At 48.2% G+C, this 17,042-nt stretch overlaps 8 protein-coding genes across 8 annotated transcripts; 3 read left to right on the forward strand and 5 right to left on the reverse strand.

The window, feature by feature from the left end:
- Nucleotides 1-25: 25 nt before the first annotated feature.
- PEX2_086430 (putative transporter) lies at nt 26-2,167 on the reverse strand (the record flags this gene model as incomplete). The annotated part of the gene is made up of 6 exons (XM_016745913.1): nt 26-392; nt 443-609; nt 660-757; nt 810-938; nt 989-1,959; nt 2,016-2,167. The coding sequence occupies 6 exons, from the start codon at nt 2,165-2,167 to the stop codon at nt 26-28; spliced, it is 1,884 nt and encodes a 627-aa protein (XP_016597294.1).
- Nucleotides 2,168-3,141: 974 nt separating this feature from the next.
- PEX2_086440 (translation termination factor eRF1) lies at nt 3,142-5,034 on the forward strand (the record flags this gene model as incomplete). The annotated part of the gene is made up of 6 exons (XM_016745914.1): nt 3,142-3,262; nt 3,317-3,366; nt 3,427-3,798; nt 3,852-4,608; nt 4,685-4,834; nt 4,889-5,034. The coding sequence occupies 6 exons, from the start codon at nt 3,142-3,144 to the stop codon at nt 5,032-5,034; spliced, it is 1,596 nt and encodes a 531-aa protein (XP_016597295.1).
- Nucleotides 5,035-5,398: 364 nt separating this feature from the next.
- Nucleotides 5,399-6,409, reverse strand: PEX2_086450 (prephenate dehydratase PHA2; the record flags this gene model as incomplete). Its single annotated transcript, XM_016745915.1, has 2 exons — nt 5,399-6,292; nt 6,356-6,409. 2 exons carry the CDS (start codon nt 6,407-6,409, stop codon nt 5,399-5,401), a joined length of 948 nt encoding a protein of 315 aa, XP_016597296.1.
- Nucleotides 6,410-6,661: 252 nt separating this feature from the next.
- On the forward strand, nt 6,662-7,788 carry PEX2_086460 (uncharacterized protein; the record flags this gene model as incomplete). Its single annotated transcript, XM_016745916.1, has 2 exons — nt 6,662-7,346; nt 7,412-7,788. The coding sequence occupies 2 exons, from the start codon at nt 6,662-6,664 to the stop codon at nt 7,786-7,788; spliced, it is 1,062 nt and encodes a 353-aa protein (XP_016597297.1).
- Nucleotides 7,789-8,548: 760 nt separating this feature from the next.
- Nucleotides 8,549-9,328, forward strand: PEX2_086470 (DUF3632 domain-containing protein; the record flags this gene model as incomplete). The annotated part of the gene is made up of 1 exon (XM_016745917.1): nt 8,549-9,328. The coding sequence occupies one exon, from the start codon at nt 8,549-8,551 to the stop codon at nt 9,326-9,328; it is 780 nt and encodes a 259-aa protein (XP_016597298.1).
- A 280-nt stretch (nt 9,329-9,608) lies between these two features.
- PEX2_086480 (SDR family NAD(P)-dependent oxidoreductase) lies at nt 9,609-10,442 on the reverse strand (the record flags this gene model as incomplete). The annotated part of the gene is made up of 1 exon (XM_016745918.1): nt 9,609-10,442. One exon carries the CDS (start codon nt 10,440-10,442, stop codon nt 9,609-9,611), a length of 834 nt encoding a protein of 277 aa, XP_016597299.1.
- A 1,456-nt stretch (nt 10,443-11,898) lies between these two features.
- On the reverse strand, nt 11,899-12,912 carry PEX2_086490 (intradiol ring-cleavage dioxygenase; the record flags this gene model as incomplete). Its single annotated transcript, XM_016745919.1, has 2 exons — nt 11,899-12,230; nt 12,294-12,912. The coding sequence occupies 2 exons, from the start codon at nt 12,910-12,912 to the stop codon at nt 11,899-11,901; spliced, it is 951 nt and encodes a 316-aa protein (XP_016597300.1).
- A 1,374-nt stretch (nt 12,913-14,286) lies between these two features.
- Nucleotides 14,287-16,522, reverse strand: PEX2_086500 (LysM peptidoglycan-binding domain-containing protein; the record flags this gene model as incomplete). Its single annotated transcript, XM_016745920.1, has 3 exons — nt 14,287-15,289; nt 15,366-16,207; nt 16,256-16,522. The coding sequence occupies 3 exons, from the start codon at nt 16,520-16,522 to the stop codon at nt 14,287-14,289; spliced, it is 2,112 nt and encodes a 703-aa protein (XP_016597301.1).
- Between the last annotated feature and the right edge of the window lie 520 nt (nt 16,523-17,042).

The raw sequence follows: 17,042 nt of genomic DNA on the forward strand, positions 1-17,042 counted from the left end.
CCATGCACAATGCCGCAGGTGGAAACTAGTTCGCAGAGAGCATGTCTTGTGGCAAGAAGGCCCAGACAGTCCCCACGGCTGCCAGTATCGTGGAGATGATGAGTAGAATCCAATCAAGGATGTACTCGCCTCGACTGATCTCCTTTCCAAAGATCTTGAGATAAAATGCCAGAGGGAAGATGATACAGATCGTGAAGCACAAGAAGGATCCCAAGAACGCCATGATGCGGTCGAAGGCCGGGAAGATAACTGCCAAAACAACAATCATGGCCACCACAAAAACGCGGACCATTGCCCGTGAGAATTTGTGTAGTGTCTCCGAGCCATTTCCAGGCACATGGGCGGCTCCGAGTCCACAAAGAACTTCGAATGTGGCTACAAGAGGCCGGGCACTATGTTCTTGTCAGCAGTGTCCGAGGACAAATGAAGGCATTGGACTCACTTCAACGGCACTTTCGTGAGCGGGATGATCGAAATGAACACTACAATACAGACGGAGAGGGACTGCGGGTAGCTGGTGATGGTTAGAATGTTCGCAGTGATTTCGTCGCGGACGATATCGCCAAACATGAGCCAACCAATGATCGCCATCGAGCAGTCCAAAGTAAACTGTCAACTTGTTAGAATCGAACTTTATCCTAGCCACTTGATGATCTTACTGTAAAGATATATGTCACCCAGAGACTCTTCCCGTATTTCTGAGGGTGCCTCATATCTCTGTAGATGTTAGGGAAGACACCGTGGCCACCCCATGGTGCTTTTGAACAAGTTAGCCCTATGACCAGAATCGCTTTTGGCTGTTTACTCACACATAATAAGACCAAAACTTAGAGGAAGGGTAGCCCAGTTCTCAGGAAAGAGGAATGTATTAGCTGGCTGCCGCAAGGAGCCCGGTGCATCTGGCTTGATAAAGCCATCGATGCAAATGAGTACCACAACTTTCGAGCGTCAGTTCCATCTGTCAGCCTTGACTTGGAAGAAAACTTACTTGATGTGCATGAAATTATACCCAATATGCTAGTAATACTCAGGAATCGTAGCGGCAGGAAGTTGAGCGGAACAAGCACGACACCACAGACGATCTTCCATTGGAGGATGCTCAACCCTGGTACCAGAGCATATAAACTGTCTGCAAAGAGCACAACCAGCGCCACGCATGCTCCTAAAAGTTCCAAGCAGAACAGGAAACTGGTTATCAAACGGGCATTTTGCCCGAAACTGATATAAGCCAGATCAGCATATGTGACAACACTTTGGTCAACATCCAGACATTTAGCCAGAATCTTCGCGGTATAGGAAGTGGTAACTGCCGAGAAGACAAGGAATGTCAATCCCAAAACCCACCCAGCATGCTTCATCGCCAATGGAAGACTCAGCAAGCCGATACCAATCAACACATTGACCGAGTTGAAAATGGTCTGCGGAACGGTGGATTGCCCAACAATGATATCCTCCTGGGTCCCATCTTCATGTTGGACATGCTTGACAAGCAATGGGCCCCGATCCAAATCTCCCGACCCATCCACATGCACATGGGGATGGAGCTCTCGGTGGAATTGAATCGCGTTCCTCCGCGTCGATTCGCTCATCCGTGAGGAGATGGTGCCATACGAAGTCGCAAAGGTTCTATCAAATGATGAAGCAAGCAGCCCAGTACTAGGAAGTGCCCTCTTGGAAGAGTCAGGCGCTCGTGGGTCCTCATCATCTTGGTCCGAGTCCGAGTCACCCCGAAGCAGAGGCCGGTCCACATCCGAGTACCGACCCCAGGATGGAGTGCTTCTTGACCCATATTCTTGGCCAGTTGCAATGGCAAAATCATCGTCCGACTGCGCGGAGACAAACGACGACCGCCGTGGAAGAACTTCTGGGAAGGCCGCGGCTCTCTGCCAAGACCGCGCGAAGTTGTCTATACTGTTGGGACCCCCGGCTTGACGGACTCGAATCGAGTACGACGATGACCTGCGTAGAGTAGTTAGCTATCAGTCCGGCTTTTGTCAACAACAGAAGTCGCATACCTCTGTCTACCGCCGATCTCCGACTCGGCGGTCGGGCTTCCATGCTCTATATGAGCATAATCATAGGAGCTTGGTGTCGCAGCCGGTATCCTCAGTGAGCCAAAGACCGGTTCACCGTCGTTATCTTGATCTGTTCTTTCAGCCCTTGACATAATTTCCCGTTACCAACACGATGGTAGTGGTGACCCTGGAGATATATGAGGATTCCAAGCTGGGAGTTCCCGAGGTGAAGTGTAGGAAGGGAAGTCAAGAGTAAGAACAGAAAGGAAAAACTCCCCTCACTCTTATCACAGATAGCTCCAGGGACAGATAAGAGGCAGAAACAACCTTCTGCGATATTGAAAAGAGCTTAGCGTCGAAAGGAGCTGCCGCTAGTGTGGGGTGCGGATCACAGAGATTTGATAAGCTAAAGATTTTTGTGTGACTAATTGAATGGGCATTTGGAATTTAGTGGACTTGATTTATCTATATGGAGTATATCTATAGTTATATGCAGATTTATATATCATTTCCATCTACCCCGTATTCTTTTTAATATAACGCGGTCATACGATATATACGCTGTACATGGATGTCACTTTCCCAGGACCTGAGACATATTTATTGAATATGGCTTTCTTACTATGCCAAACATAGAATCTATATCCATGCATACTCACTTACTATGAAGTATATACTAAATAGCAGCCCTGGAAATATATATGTTGTACGGAGTATGGAGTATATAAAAAAAGAATGTACCTGTACCTGATCACCCGGCTGTTGGGCCATAACCGGGCAAGTACCAGATACGTCACGGGTAGCCCTGGCTTACCTCAGCGTGGCAGCCGACCCCTCGAACAAACTTGTGTATGTCCAACCCCACGAGGAAATTTACTGTCGCTTTTGAACGTCATATTCAGTTAAGGTATGTACTCTCCATTGAATCTATGAGTATTTAAGAAAAAAATACCAGTATTTATTTTTTTCTCTATTTTTTTTCACACTCACTAACCGAACTTAGGTGTAAAACAGGCAAGCCTAAATCTTTGTTCGCCGACTACCGCCCCCCATTACTGACTGAGTCTTCAGGCGTCCGCAGGGCCTCCGATAACTTTTTCCCCTGATCAACTGCCGCCTCGCCAAGATGAGCGCCCCTCCGCCGAACGAAGCTGAGAAGAATATCGAGATCTGGAAGGTCAAGAAGCTGATCAAGCGTCTTGAAGCCGCTCGTGGAAATGGAACCTCCATGATTTCGCTCATTATCCGTGCGTTGTCACTACCCCCGCCACTTACTATCGCCCGCTAATATGTCAATCTAGCCCCCAAGGATCAGATTAGCAGAGCAGCCAAGATGTTGGCTGAAGAGTATGTACGTGAAACCAGATCCCATCAACCTGTCTGCCCCGAACGCCGGCTAATCGCACACTAGGGTACCGCCTCCAACATTAAGTCTCGAGTGAATCGACTCTCCGTGCTGTCGGCCATTACCTCTACCCAGCAGCGTCTGAAGCTCTACAATAAGGTCCCTCCCAATGGACTGGTCGTGTACTGTGGTGAAATTATCACCTCGGAAGGAAAGGAGCGCAAGATTAACATCGACTTCGAACCGTTCAAGCCCATCAACACCTCCCTCTACCTTTGTGACAACAAGTTCCACACTGAAGCATTGAGTGAGCTTCTTGAGGCCGATCAGAAGTTCGGTTTCATTGTCATGGACGGTAACGGTACTTTGTTCGGTACTCTCAGTGGTAACACTCGTGAGATCCTTCAGCGTCTCTCTGTTGATCTGCCCAAGAAGCACGTGAGTACCCCCAACTGATCCAGTTCGATGTTCGTCCATACTGATCTATACAGGGCCGTGGTGGTCAATCCGCTCTGCGTTTCTCGCGTCTCCGTGAGGAAAAGCGTCACAACTACGTCCGCAAGATCGCTGAGTTGGCTGTTCAGAACTATATCACCAACGACAAGCCCAACGTCGCTGGTCTGGTGTTGGCTGGTTCCGCCGATTTCAAGAACGATCTTAACCAGTCCGACCTGTTCGATGGTCGTCTGCAATCTAAGGTCATCAAGATTGTCGATGTTTCCTACGGTGGCGAGAACGGTTTCAATCAGGCTATTGAATTGGCTGGCGAGACCCTGAGCAACGTCAAGTTCGTCCAGGAGAAGAAGCTTATTGGTCAGTACTTCCAGGAGATCAGCCAAGATACCGGCAAGGTCTGCTACGGTATTGAAGACACCCTCAAGGCAATGGAGCTTGGTGCTGCTGAAATTTTGATCGTCCACGAAAATTTGGAAATCACTCGCTGGGTCATGAAGACTGCGGAAGGCAAAGAGGTTATCGTCCACACGAACAAGTCCCAGGAATCCAACAAGGATCTCTTCCAGGACAAGGAAACTGGATTGGATATGGAAGTTATCGAGTCAGGCTCTTTCCTCGAATGGCTTGCCGAGGCCTACAAGGACTTCGGTGCCAACCTGGAGTTCGTGTCTGACCGATCCGGCGAAGGAAACCAGTTCGTCAAGGGATTCGGTGGTATCGGTGCCATTCTCCGATACAAGGTCAACTTTGAACAGCTTGCCGATCACAGCGATGATGACGAGTTCTACGATGGTATGTTTCCTTCTCGTTTTCCATATTCATGTTGATACTAACTTCCCTGCAGATTGACGGTATTGCCCCCTCGCAGAGAGCGAGGATGAACGGCCAGAAGCTCCCGCGGCGAGTCTTTTGACGGCTCGCCCTGTGGATCATACAGGCGGCTCCCGCAATGGAACCAAGGCATCCGTAAAGGATAACCAAAAAAGGCCTGGTCCAAGCTCCGTGAAGCTGCTCAGAGGTGAGACATTCACATAAACTATCACTCGGCGTTAGCTCTAATGTTTGAGTACAGTGTCGTCCAAGCTCCAAGATAAGCACACTGAGGTCACCTCGGTGTCTGAGATGAAGATGAGGTTTAAATTGCAATTTGAAAGGTTGGGTGCAGTTATCTGCTACATTTGGTCATCCGCCGCTGCTTGCACTGCTTACTCTATGTAAGCCGGACAGTGTTGGATTGTTTTATTTCTCAGCCAGTTCTTGTCGTTTCATCTCCGAATGGCATTTTCTGGTACTTCGCTCGTTATTTGCTCGTTATTAAAAAAAATTCACCCGAAAGGGTTGATATAGAAGGTGCTATTTATTGTCTATTAAGTTTTTGTTTTATCTTGCGGTGTACACTTTGTCTATATTATCGACAGTGCGTACATTTTTAGTTCATTTATTCGTATAGTAAACCGAGATATCTTCAACACATATGACATGACGCTTTCACGGCGCTTTCAGGGCGCTTGCAAAATCATCAATGCATTGCTCTCAACCAAAAAGACCGAAGTGATTCCCCAATTAGAACCAGTCAATCAAGTCAAGCATTGCTTGCACTTAATTGATCTTTCCAGGTCCCCAAATCCCTACATGTCTCAGTGACTTGACGCAAATCATTGAGAGCCTTGTGGACTGCCTCCTTGTTCTCGTCCGAGGGTGTCCTTCCACACTCAACGAAAAAGATATACTGCCACGGCTTCTTCAGACTCGGCCTTGTATTAATGCTCGTAAGATTCAAGCCATGGGCTTTGAAGATCAACAGCGCATTTGCCAATGCACCGGGGGAGGAATGATCAATCGTGAAAGTAATCAAGGTTTTATGCGTGGTTTCAAGGGCAGGCTCGCCTTCCAACGTAGGCGGCTGCTCGAATTTGAGTTGAGCAGTTCGCTCATCGAGCACATTTCTGAAGATCAGGAAACGAGTAGTGTTGTCCGCTCGATCTTCGATGTTTTCCACGAGTATGTCCGTCCCGTGTTGTTCTGCCGCGAAGCGATTGGCAATGGCAGCGCCTCGTTCCGTTGTCTCCTTGGAGACGATCTCCGCCGCCTTGGATGTGGATGCGACATCCTGTCTCTCGATACCCTTGAAGTATTTGGTCAAGAAAGCTTCGCATTGGCCCCATGCTTGCGGGTGTGTGTATAGCTTGGTTATCGAGCCGTCGTAGTCGGCCCAACCACCGGGATATGTGCCCTTGCGCACCATTAGACAATGGTGCACTGTCAGGTAATATTCCCCGCACACTTTCACTTCTTTATATAAACCATCCCGGTCTGCCAAAAGGTCCAATGTTTGCATCACAGAGCCATTGGTCGAGTTCTCGGACGGAATCACGGCGTAGTCAACTTCTTTGTTTTGGAGCGCGGCAAAGGCATCTTGGAATGAGACATGAGGTTGTAGATCGGCGGATAGTTTGCAAAAGGACTCTGCAGCAGCCTAGAACAGGGATCAATAATTAAACTAAGTTGCTTTTGCAAGGATGTGGGGTAAAGTTCGTACCTGATGCGAAAAGGACCCCAGCGGCCCTAGGAAGGCGACTCTCAAGGGACTCATTATGAAGTATGGAGTGGTATTTTCCCGTGTCAATTGCGCCGAACCTATTTGAATCAAATCAAAACTTCGGACTTGTCATTTCATCGACAGGCGACATCGGGTCTCCGAGCGGTGTGGGGTGAATTCCGATGTTATGGCAGTTCCGACATAGGCAATGAACGACAGACAAACAAATCAAACAAGGGATTTGTCTATTGCTTCAAGTGAAGCTTGCGATTCGATAATCGTCCGATTCGGTCAGTGTCTTTGCTCATGAAAACAAATTCACTCCGACCCCTGATCTCTTTGCGAGGCGGGCGTCATGCATTTCGGACTTACTCCTCGCTCTCCGAGCGCTTGCATCATGAACTGACCACAAGGAAGCTGCCGTTGACTTACGACTATCTACACCCACAACCCTCGCATCTTCTGAACCTCACACTCCGTGATATTCTTCCGAAATCCCAAAACTCCTCGGATTATGCGACTCTGCCGTCATTACAGAATCCGTCCCCGCTCCCGGCTGGTCACCACTTAATCTACTTCCCGCCGCAGGTGACCTTGTCGCAACTACTCCCGGACTGCACAGATACGCTACACACACCGGGCGAACCGTTTAATCGGCGCCTATGGGCAGGTGGAAATCTAAGATTCCCCGTGCGCAGTCCGCCTCTGGATGGCAGTCGCGCAGTGTGCATAGAATCCATCCGCAACGTGACAGTGAAGGGCCGCGAGGGGGACGAGAAAGTTATTGTCACCATCGAGCGTCGCATTGGCAATGTTCCCGAACAAGAAACGGCTGAACAGACCTGGGACCGGATATGGAAAGAGAACGAAGACAACGCGGGAGAATCATCGGTCATTGAGAACCGGGACCTGATTTTCATGCGCCTAAAAACCAGCTCCCAAATCGAGGCCGATAAAGCGCAATTTGGAAAGCCTGGTAGGATTGTGAAACGTGAGCATATATTTTCAACCATGGAATATGATGTCAAATGTGCTAATGATTCTGGCGCAATGAAGCTCCCTCCAATGCGACGTTCCGCCATACCCTCATACCTACTAAAGCGCTACTCTTCCGGTTCTCGGCGCTGACTTTCAATGCCCATTCCATTCACCTTGACAAGGGCTATACTCAGAACCAGGAGGGATACCCGAATCTTTTAGTGCACGGCCCGTTGACGCTCACGCTACTACTGAGTGTGCTTCAGCAACAGCTGAGTATATTGAATCTCCGCATCAGTGACATTGAATATAAGAATCTAGTGCCTCTTTTTGTTGAGCAGGAGCTGGTGATCTGTGGCAAGCCTAAGAATGGCACTGGGGCTTGGGATGTGTGGATTGAAGGTCCAGATGGAGGGTTAGCTGTTCGGGGTACTGTGCGGACGAGCTCGGAATAATATGTGAATGATGGGGACTGTGGTGCATTAATACCAGATCCTTATAGGGTGTAGGTAAAAAGGTAAAATAACCAAGTGCTTAGGCAGATATTTACAGATGTATTTTATATAGATCAAAACAAAGGTGGCTATATCCATGGAGACGATAAATGGTGTTGAATAAAGGTTGATCAAGTCTGGCTTTGGGTGTAAATAGGAAGATATCCCCCATCCAAGAATTATCACATTCAACTCAAACCATCGAACCCTTCTACAACACATTCAAAAACGCTATCAACTTCATCATGCAGCTGCCTTCTCTTATTATCAAGCCCTAAATCTAATACCCGTGGCCCTTACCCTTGGTATCAACTAGCGCGGCAACTTGTTTTGCCATGGGATTGGCGAGCCTGTAGTTTCCATACTAGAGAATCTGCCGTAAAGCCAAGTTCTGTAATAGTATCGCCCTAGAACAATTGGGGAGGTGATCTACGTTCTGGAGCCGATCGAATCCGCTAGCTAGTAAGTCGCATGGGGATCGGCCTACAGCTCTAACGTCCGCTCACGACCTGCTAAATAATCCCTACTTCCGGCCATCACTAAAGTAAATTTGGTGTAGTATAAATCTATTTAGGAATTCTGCTGCCTAGTTGCCACTTCGAAGTATCCGATATTGTAACCATTCCGCACTTTCTTTCTTCGAACATATCCCAGCAACGCAGCATAGTGACACCCAAAGACCCAAAAATCATTCCTTCAAGAGCCCTCACGCTCCGTCATCATGAACACCAGCATTCAAGAAATGACGTGCCAACCCGTCAAGGTCGGTAGCTTCGGCTCCGCTGCTGACGATGCTTGGTTCGACCAGCACACTGCACCTATTGACGGCGAGGAAGAGACTGGGGTGCATCCCTATCAAGCTGCGGCTCTCAAAGCGTACCTAAAAGGCGACTCCAAGCCATCCGAGGTAGCTGCCGATATGACCAAGCCTCATGACTCCGAGAAGAAGACCGACCTGCGAGACCGCGTACTGGGCATAATGGAAGACGCGCTTTTGGAGCTGCACGAAAGGCACACGCCCGCCCTCGTCGTCCTGCTAAAGGAAATTAACCAGCTGCCAGATGAAGAGGACGGTGAACCCGTTTGGAAAGGTCTTAGGAGTTTCGGCCACTCTTGGTCAGATGGATGGAAGCAGAGCCACTGGCGCAAAATGTTGTCGACGCGGGATCTAGCCATAAGAACGAAGATGCGCGACGCTCACGTGCACCAGGCTTTTGTAGAGGCATCTTGTGCAATGGCTGCTCCGGGACCGAATGCTGAAGATGGTCTCTTGCCACTTAGCTGGGGCTATGAGTGTGTCTCCGAGGCGCTCGAATGCCAGGATGCAGTGTGGGACTTTGAGGTACCTGCTGCGGCGGTGTGGATCAAGATAGCTGGGGAAAGGCTCAGAGAGGGCGCAAAGAAAGGTGAGAAGTCCTGGGCGTTGGAGAGAGAGGGGAGGCTTTGGACGGCGGGACCGATGAGCATCGATCGGTGGAATTTCTGGTTAAAAGGATATTGAGAAGGTTGGCAAGGTCATCTCGACAACGGCGAGTGAAGGCGCGCGGAATGCTCGAGCCCAGGGTAAGGAATAGTTGATGGCCTAGCCATAGACTTTGGGTTAAACTAGCAGAGCCTTGATTGTAAGATTGCTTCTAGACAGCCTTGGTTGGGAAATTGCAAATGTGCTAGACTTCGCCCATGAAATAATCGCTGATGAAGTTGTCTTTTGACGAGCTAATGTTCCCATTCAACAAACACAACACATACGATGGAGGAAAGGGGAGAGAAAGCATTGGAAATTAGGGAAATCCACCCCTAACCCCAAGGACTTCTCCAGTGACATAAGTCGACTGATCACCCAGCAAAAAAATCACCCCGTTGGCAATCTCCTTGGTATCTGCTAGTTTTCGCATGGGGATAAGAGGGAGATAATGCTCGTCAATGATCTCCTGTGTTGCATAATTCCTGAGAAGCGGCGTGTCCGTAATTCCCGGAGCAAGACAGTTGATCCGCACTCCTTTCTGTGCGAAATCCTTGGACCACGTTCGAGTCAGACCTAGCACAGCGTGCTTGCTGGCAGTATAGGCAGCCACACCGGCAAACCCATGGGTTGAGACAATTGATCCCACATTCACCATACTGGCCGTCACTTTGGACACCCCAGCGTTGCTGAGCGGCTCAATAGGTAGGGTAATATCGGAGGTGGTAGCAGCAGCTTCTTCCTGAGTTTTCAAGAGATAGCGTAGATATTCGGTTCCGACATTCCACACCCCGTTGACGTTGACTGCCATGATTGCATCAAACGCCTCATCGGTATTGATGATCGATGCTGTTCGAGGCGAGATCCCCGCACAATTTACCAACCCGTGAATGATGGGAGACTTGTTAAGGATTGACTTGAAGGTCTCCCGTACCGTATTCCGAGAGGCCACGTCCGTCTTAGGATAGAAATGTAATCGGCTTGTTTGGTCAGGAGAGGGAGGTGCCTCTGTATCTGAGAGTTCATCTGCTATGTCCATAACATGCACACTAGCAGATAGGTCGAGGAGTTTCTTGACAATTCCAAACCCGATTCCAGAGGCTCCGCCGGTAACGATGAATGACCGGCCACGGAAAGCAGTAGTCGACAGCATTGTTTTGTGCTTGTTTGGTATTTCAAAGTGGAAAGAGTGGGAGCTAGGAAATTCAACTCAATCAGCAGATCGAGACTTGTTTGGGGGTAAATAGATAGATAGTTTATTGAATCCCAGGGTGAAATTTAGCTGTGTTGGAGTTATTACGCAAACTTATATATAGTCGTTCTTTTTCTCTATCTGTCATCATGTTCCTCGATATTTTCGTGAATAAATAGATATTGATGTGATGTAACATCGTGAGTATCTATAGATGTGATCTATATTCTAAGAATCGTCTATAGCCAATTAGATCTATATATTTTTCGGTTCTTAAGTACCGGCTCACCATAGGTCAAACATGCAATTCCACCAGACTTAAGGTATGGGCTTAATATTACATTTATAACGTGTGCCTTGCTTATTGCATACTAGTACCTAGTATGAAGCCGAAAAAAAGCAAAGTTACGCTAAATCAGGACACTCCCGTGTTGATCATCTTCACTTGACGATCACGCTCAGTCAACCCATCATGCCAACGCCATATAGGGGCTAGGGTGGTGGCGGGCCGATATGGAGCCTCGATTGAGATCGCCAAGGAATCTCCTTTCTTTTTTTTTTAATAAAAAATAGAGACAAAGTAGTCAAGAGGAGGGCCATTATTGCGATATGTGTCACATTTAGTACCAAAAAGAATTCACCCAAAGGAATCCCCGAAACGCTGGTTTCTCCTACTGAGGTTCCATGTAATCTATAACCGCGTTCAAATTGAACATATCAACTTATACTAATAACATATTCAGGCTCACTGAGTAGATATGTCAGCACAGGCTCAGATCAGTGATCATGTTCAATTCAGTCACGTGCAGAATGACTGATCCTCAGTGAGTGCTCAGTGAGTACTCATTGGATGCCCAGTGTTCAATCAGTGAAATTGATGTACTCAGCCTTGGGTTCCAGCTCGGGTAGACTTCCAAAGAAGGTTGTAACTGCAAGATTACATAAGGTGAGGTAACTAGGTGGACCTACCTAGGTACCTAACCTAGACCTAAAATAATTTTATTATATAATCATGCAGTTACAACTTCGGAAGTCTACCCGATATGAGTGCCCACTCAGCCCGCCGTAGGCTATACCCAGAAAGGATTAGCCCTAATTAGTAGTTTATACGGAGTACTGTGAGAATGCATCTCTTGGATGTTCTTGAGATTGATATATAGTATTCAAAATTCTTATCAATAGCTATCGAAGGTAATGAAATAAATAAAAACGTGGTTGTTGAGATATAAAGTTGTAATTTATCGCATTTACTATGTGTTTTGGGGTGTCCAGCTTGGTAGTGAAATGTGTTATATAACATAAATTACAAAATATGTAGGATTAATACATGTAAATCCCTCGGTATACCGGCGTCTTTACGCCAAAATCACATGCCCACACAAAGCCCCATGTCAATTCTAGAATTGAGCAATCCTCCTTACTCGATTGCGGTCGTGTCTACCCCGATAGTGATGTATCCCACCATACCCTTGGTCACATCCTTGCCGTCAATAGGAACGATAGAGATGACCGGGTTGTAACCATTTACAGTGTCCTCGCTAAAGACGGTGTCGGCAGCATTGGTGGTGCGGTTAATCTCTGTGTGTGAGGCATAGGGCTCCAAAGCCATGATCTTCGCCTCAAGCTCCTCTTCAAAGTATACCTGACCGGTGCTGACTGTGTTACCGTAGGCGATGGTGCCGTTTCCACGGATAGTCCAGTCGGTGTGAACTTGCACATGGATGTGGATGGCTCTTTCAATGTAAAATCCTGTGCAAAAGCGTCAGGTATCTGTGACAGGGTGAGCTTGTGTGATATAGCGGTAAAGCTTACCTGGGAAAATGGTCTTCATTTCCATCATGCCGTTGGCGTCAGTCGGCCACATTCCACGCAAGAAGGTGGTGTTGTCAGTGTGGATGTCCGTGGTGCCAATTTCGAAATCAGTGATGTTGAGTTGTTCCAGGAGCGTCGGGAAAGCGGTATTAGGAGACAGTCCCGTGAAGCTGGAGTAGCTTCCGGTGCCATTGCAGTGCCAAAAGTCGACCAGAACACCCTCCAAAGGCTCACAGGTAGCCATGTCCAGCACACCAACATCCAGCCACAGGGGGACGCCGGGCTGATCCTCGGTCATATCCTGACGGAGGGTTTGGGAGCGCGGCCAGACATACGGTCCCTCGGTGACTTCAGGGGTCAACACGCAGGTATCATTCTGGATGACGTCGTAATAAGGTGCTTCGGTTTGAATGTGCACGGTGGTGTTACCGCGGGAACGTTTACCGAAGGTGTTCCGCTTCCAGCGTTTCTCATTGAAACGTGCAACGTGGCTAGCACAGCGTTTGGAAAGCCCATCTCGGCGAGCCACTTCCTTTTTAGAAATGTGAGCGTGAGGCCCGGGGTGGGCGAGGGCCACAGTCGCGAGACTGGCGACGGCCAAAAGCTTGGAAAAATGCATGATCGGAGGACAGCCAATGCCTGAGATGGAAGATGGATCGACTGTTGATCTCCCACATAGCTTGTAGATAAGTTTATATAAACTGGAGTTTCTAGCCGCGCAATAGCCATGCGTAACCCACGGGACGATCACCCTTGGCATCAATTGGCACCTTTTCAAATCAACACAAGGTTATTTGACAAGCCAAGCTTATGTACGTACCACTGTGGACCCATGGACAGGCTTATTCAACATCCGCCCGTTCCTCCACTAGTTTTATATGGTATTTAGGATATATTTGAAAGTGAAGCGTCGTAACACACTATACAAAACCCATGAGGACCACTCACCGGATCTTAACAACCTCCGATAAATACATATGTCAAATAGATAGCCTTAGTAACCGTGCGAAGCGCTCAACCACCCATACCCGGTGCTAACCCCACCAAATGTACTTTGTCGCAGAACCCTCCTTACTTTCACAGATGGGGAAGGCGCATGGCTGCTCGAAGGAAGTGGTTGTTGGGCTTTCTTGGGCTAGGCAGATGATATAGTCGGATGCAGAGACATGGTCTTCTAAGGGGCTTGGAGTAAGTTATTGGATTATCGGGGAGGGCCATTTTCGGTCTTCTAGGACGCTGTAGATTGTTAGTACGGGTCAGTCATGGCGGGCCTCTCTCTCTCTGTAATGAGAGCAGGAGTATTTGGATTGAGAGCCTGCGCTTGATCACTTCTGGCTTGTAGCCTGAGGAAGCGTGGCTCCTCTTTCGAGCTTGATATGCTAACAGATTACACTGTCGTTTGCCACTTGAATAGGAATAGATCATTAGCACGAACGGTCTCGTTGACGGCGCTAGTCTTTTTTTTATAGGATAATGGGGGCTTTTCAGAGAGATAGAGTGCACGTGATGGAACTAACATGTTGCATTTTATTGATGTAGCTTACTGAGTTCGTCCAGTATGCTGAATTTGATTCAATTTACATCTTTCAAGCATCATGTGTTCTACCAACAGGCACTCTATTTAGGCAATCTTCCCCTTGTTGTTCCCTCTGCTCCAATATCATGCTCCAATATCAATCCTCGAACTCACTGCAATACTACTGAGACTGGGAGCAACCTCTAGCCTATACTGCTTAAAAAGATTTGTATTGGTATATTTTGATGATGGCAATCCTCCCCTCCGTCGCTTAAACATTGATTCCAGCAACTATACACTACATGTATCCTCGCGGTGGACAAAAAAAGCAGTATTAGTTATGAATCTGCCACGCCGTGTGGGGCGTTGTACAATAATTGCTTCCGCTTGTTTTGTCCCAACGAGGTAGCTTAATCAACTTCTTAGTACAGCAGTAATACTCTATGAATAACCCACAATTCCAATGGTTCAAGTAGACTAGCTTCCAGGTGCACCAACACAATAGTATTCGTTGGCCCAGAAATCAGAATTACAGTTCGCACCTCCTGCGCCGAGGACTGGGTTCCAGGAGTAGAGCTCGGTGGCTGTGATACCGTTCTTCGTGGCGAAGCCGGGGCAAGAATCTCCCGAGGCAGCTTCAGCAAATTTCGTACATTGCGGGTCTATACCTGACTGGATTGGCGAAGGCGTGGCTACAGCCGTGCTTGTAGGAGCAGTTGTTGTAGTAGCGGAACCATCAGGTGCGCCGACGCAATAGTACTCGTTGGCCCAGAAATCTGAGCCGCAATTCGAGCCTCCGCTACCAAGGACTGGGTTCCAGCTATAAAGCTGGGCGGGAGTGATATTATTCGCTGAGGCGAAAGCGATGCAGGAATCTCCGGAGACGGCCTCGGAATATTTCGTGCATTGCGGGTCGATTCCGGATTGGACTGGTGACGGAGTAGGTACACCCGTGGAACTGGTTGTGGTAGTGGTGGCTGTACTTGTTGCAGAACCTACAAGTCCAACGCAGTACCAGTACCCAGCGAAGAACTGCGTGAGACAGTTCTCGCCATTTGACCCAAGAACAGGATTCCACGTCTCCAACTGCTGTGATGTGATGCCGAAGTCCTGGCTGAAAGAGTCGCAGCCATCGCCCGACTGAGCCTGGGCATACCGATCACACGTTGATGGTATGCCAGACTGGGTTGGGCTGGGAGGAGTGCCACCGGGCGCTACGAGAGTGGAGTTTCTGGAGGAGCCACCAACCCCACTACTTCCAGTGGATGTCCCACTTCCGTCACCTCCACCACGCGAGTCCCCGCTACTAGTCGTTATATTCGTTGGGGGCGAGATGTAAGTACCGCCTGGTGCGCTCGTGCAAACATATTGCTCGGTCGTATTATCACAAATACCAATGAGATTCGGATTCCACGAGAGGAACTGTGTGGTGGTGATGGTGTTGTTACCAATAGCCGGAAGAGTTGCGACGAATTGATCACTGCGTTCGGTGTGAGTGAGTGTCATAATTCGCTACTGCAAATTGATGCGGATTCTATGGGTTTGAGCAGACTTACCAGGTCGTGTTTGCGTTCAGCTGGGTAACAGAGCAAGAGAATGGAAGACACACAACAGGGATCTCGGTATAATCAAAATCAGGCATGCAGTCTGGATTTTGATACATCTGCCATATATCACCCGTTGATGCATTCAAGAACGGGGCCATGACATCACAAGTTGTTTGGGTGGTATAATCAATTTCCGGAGGATTCAGATCAGCCAAATTAATGCTCCGGGCTTGACAAGTCACATTGGTCGTTCCATTGCCTCCGAGAGGCTGAAGGTCGCTGAAACCGTACGTTGTGTTGTCGACCCAGTTGTCCGATTCTCCTGGAGCATATTGATAATAAGGAAGGTTTCGAACGAGGAGATCGGGTACTTTTGAAGTGGCGTTGCAGATGTCAAGAATGTCAAACCATTGATCAACCAGGTAATCTGAATGATCCACATCCGGCAGGAAAGGAGATGCAATCCGCAGGTAGAACATGCTCAAAAAGCACTGCGAGCACAACAAGTCGTCTGGGTAGAGGTTTGCAAGCCGTTCGTTCTCAGGCGGGACGTCCGTAGGATCAACACATTGAGAGGAGTTGGAGTTGGCAGGGTCAGTGCAGTCAGGGCGGATAATATCCGATCCAACCCAGTCGTAGGACTGGACAAGACAATACTGAGATATGCTAGATATTTGGCGAGAGACCAGATTTTCACTGGTGGCAGATGCAGTCGTACTGTTGTCAAGGAATGTTGAATTCGTGATGGTGCCGTTGATCCCAACGTCCAGAGTCAGATCGGTATTTGCAGTGACGCAAACGATGTTCAAGCCGTCCACAAAGCGCCCGGGTACGGTCTGGGCAGGATAGATCTATAATTCGTGTAAGTAATCGAAGATCTACAAGAGTTTTTCACATACCCTTCCATACGCGTTCAACTGGTCGTTGGCACATGCATCTGCGCAACTATTCCACCACGAAGCTGCTGAGCTCTGGCAAGCACCAGTGCAAAGTGCTGTAGCATTGTCATCGCTCCAGAAGAACCCATCAGCGTTTCCAGCCATGGAAAAGAGGTCTTGATCGCAACTGAGAGTAGCATTGAGAGCCGTTAAGCAGCCAGAGCTAATGTTGAATGCCGTACTCAAGAGATCTGAGGGGACACCTGGGTAAAGGTTGAATTGGGCCATGGTGCATGCCGAAAAAGACAGCACGGCAAAGAATGGGTTAAAAATCGGCATTTCTATGCTCCAAACAAATAAATGTTGCAAGTTTCTTCAAGACGTGAAGGGTCGAAGAAGACCCTTTTCGACGGGAGAGCAGGCCGAACCAAAAACCAAGAACCAAGAAGATGTCTCACCAGACGGAGATTATCGCTTCAACGCTCAGAAGCCCTTTTTAGCTTCGCGAGCATATAAATACGGTATCAATAGTGCAAACAGGAATTCTGAGTGGTAAATATCCCTGTATAAAAATTGTGTCTAAAATACTTAACTGAGTGAGCGTTAAAAGGGATAGATACCACGAAAAGAAATTAATGCACCTTTGGAAGGATGTCATGGTCACCTTTCCGTAGCATCATGCAAAGAGACCGATACATCATACCGGTATTAGATGAATTGCTGCAGTGAGGCGGAACGAAAAGAAATCCAAGGAACGAGAGAAAGGAGCCGAAGTAACGTAGTTCCCGAGTGGATCACCTTAGAAATA

Source organism: Penicillium expansum (genome assembly GCF_000769745.1).
Source record: "Penicillium expansum strain MD-8 chromosome Unknown contig289, whole genome shotgun sequence".
Classification (NCBI taxonomy): domain Eukaryota; kingdom Fungi; phylum Ascomycota; class Eurotiomycetes; order Eurotiales; family Aspergillaceae; genus Penicillium; species Penicillium expansum.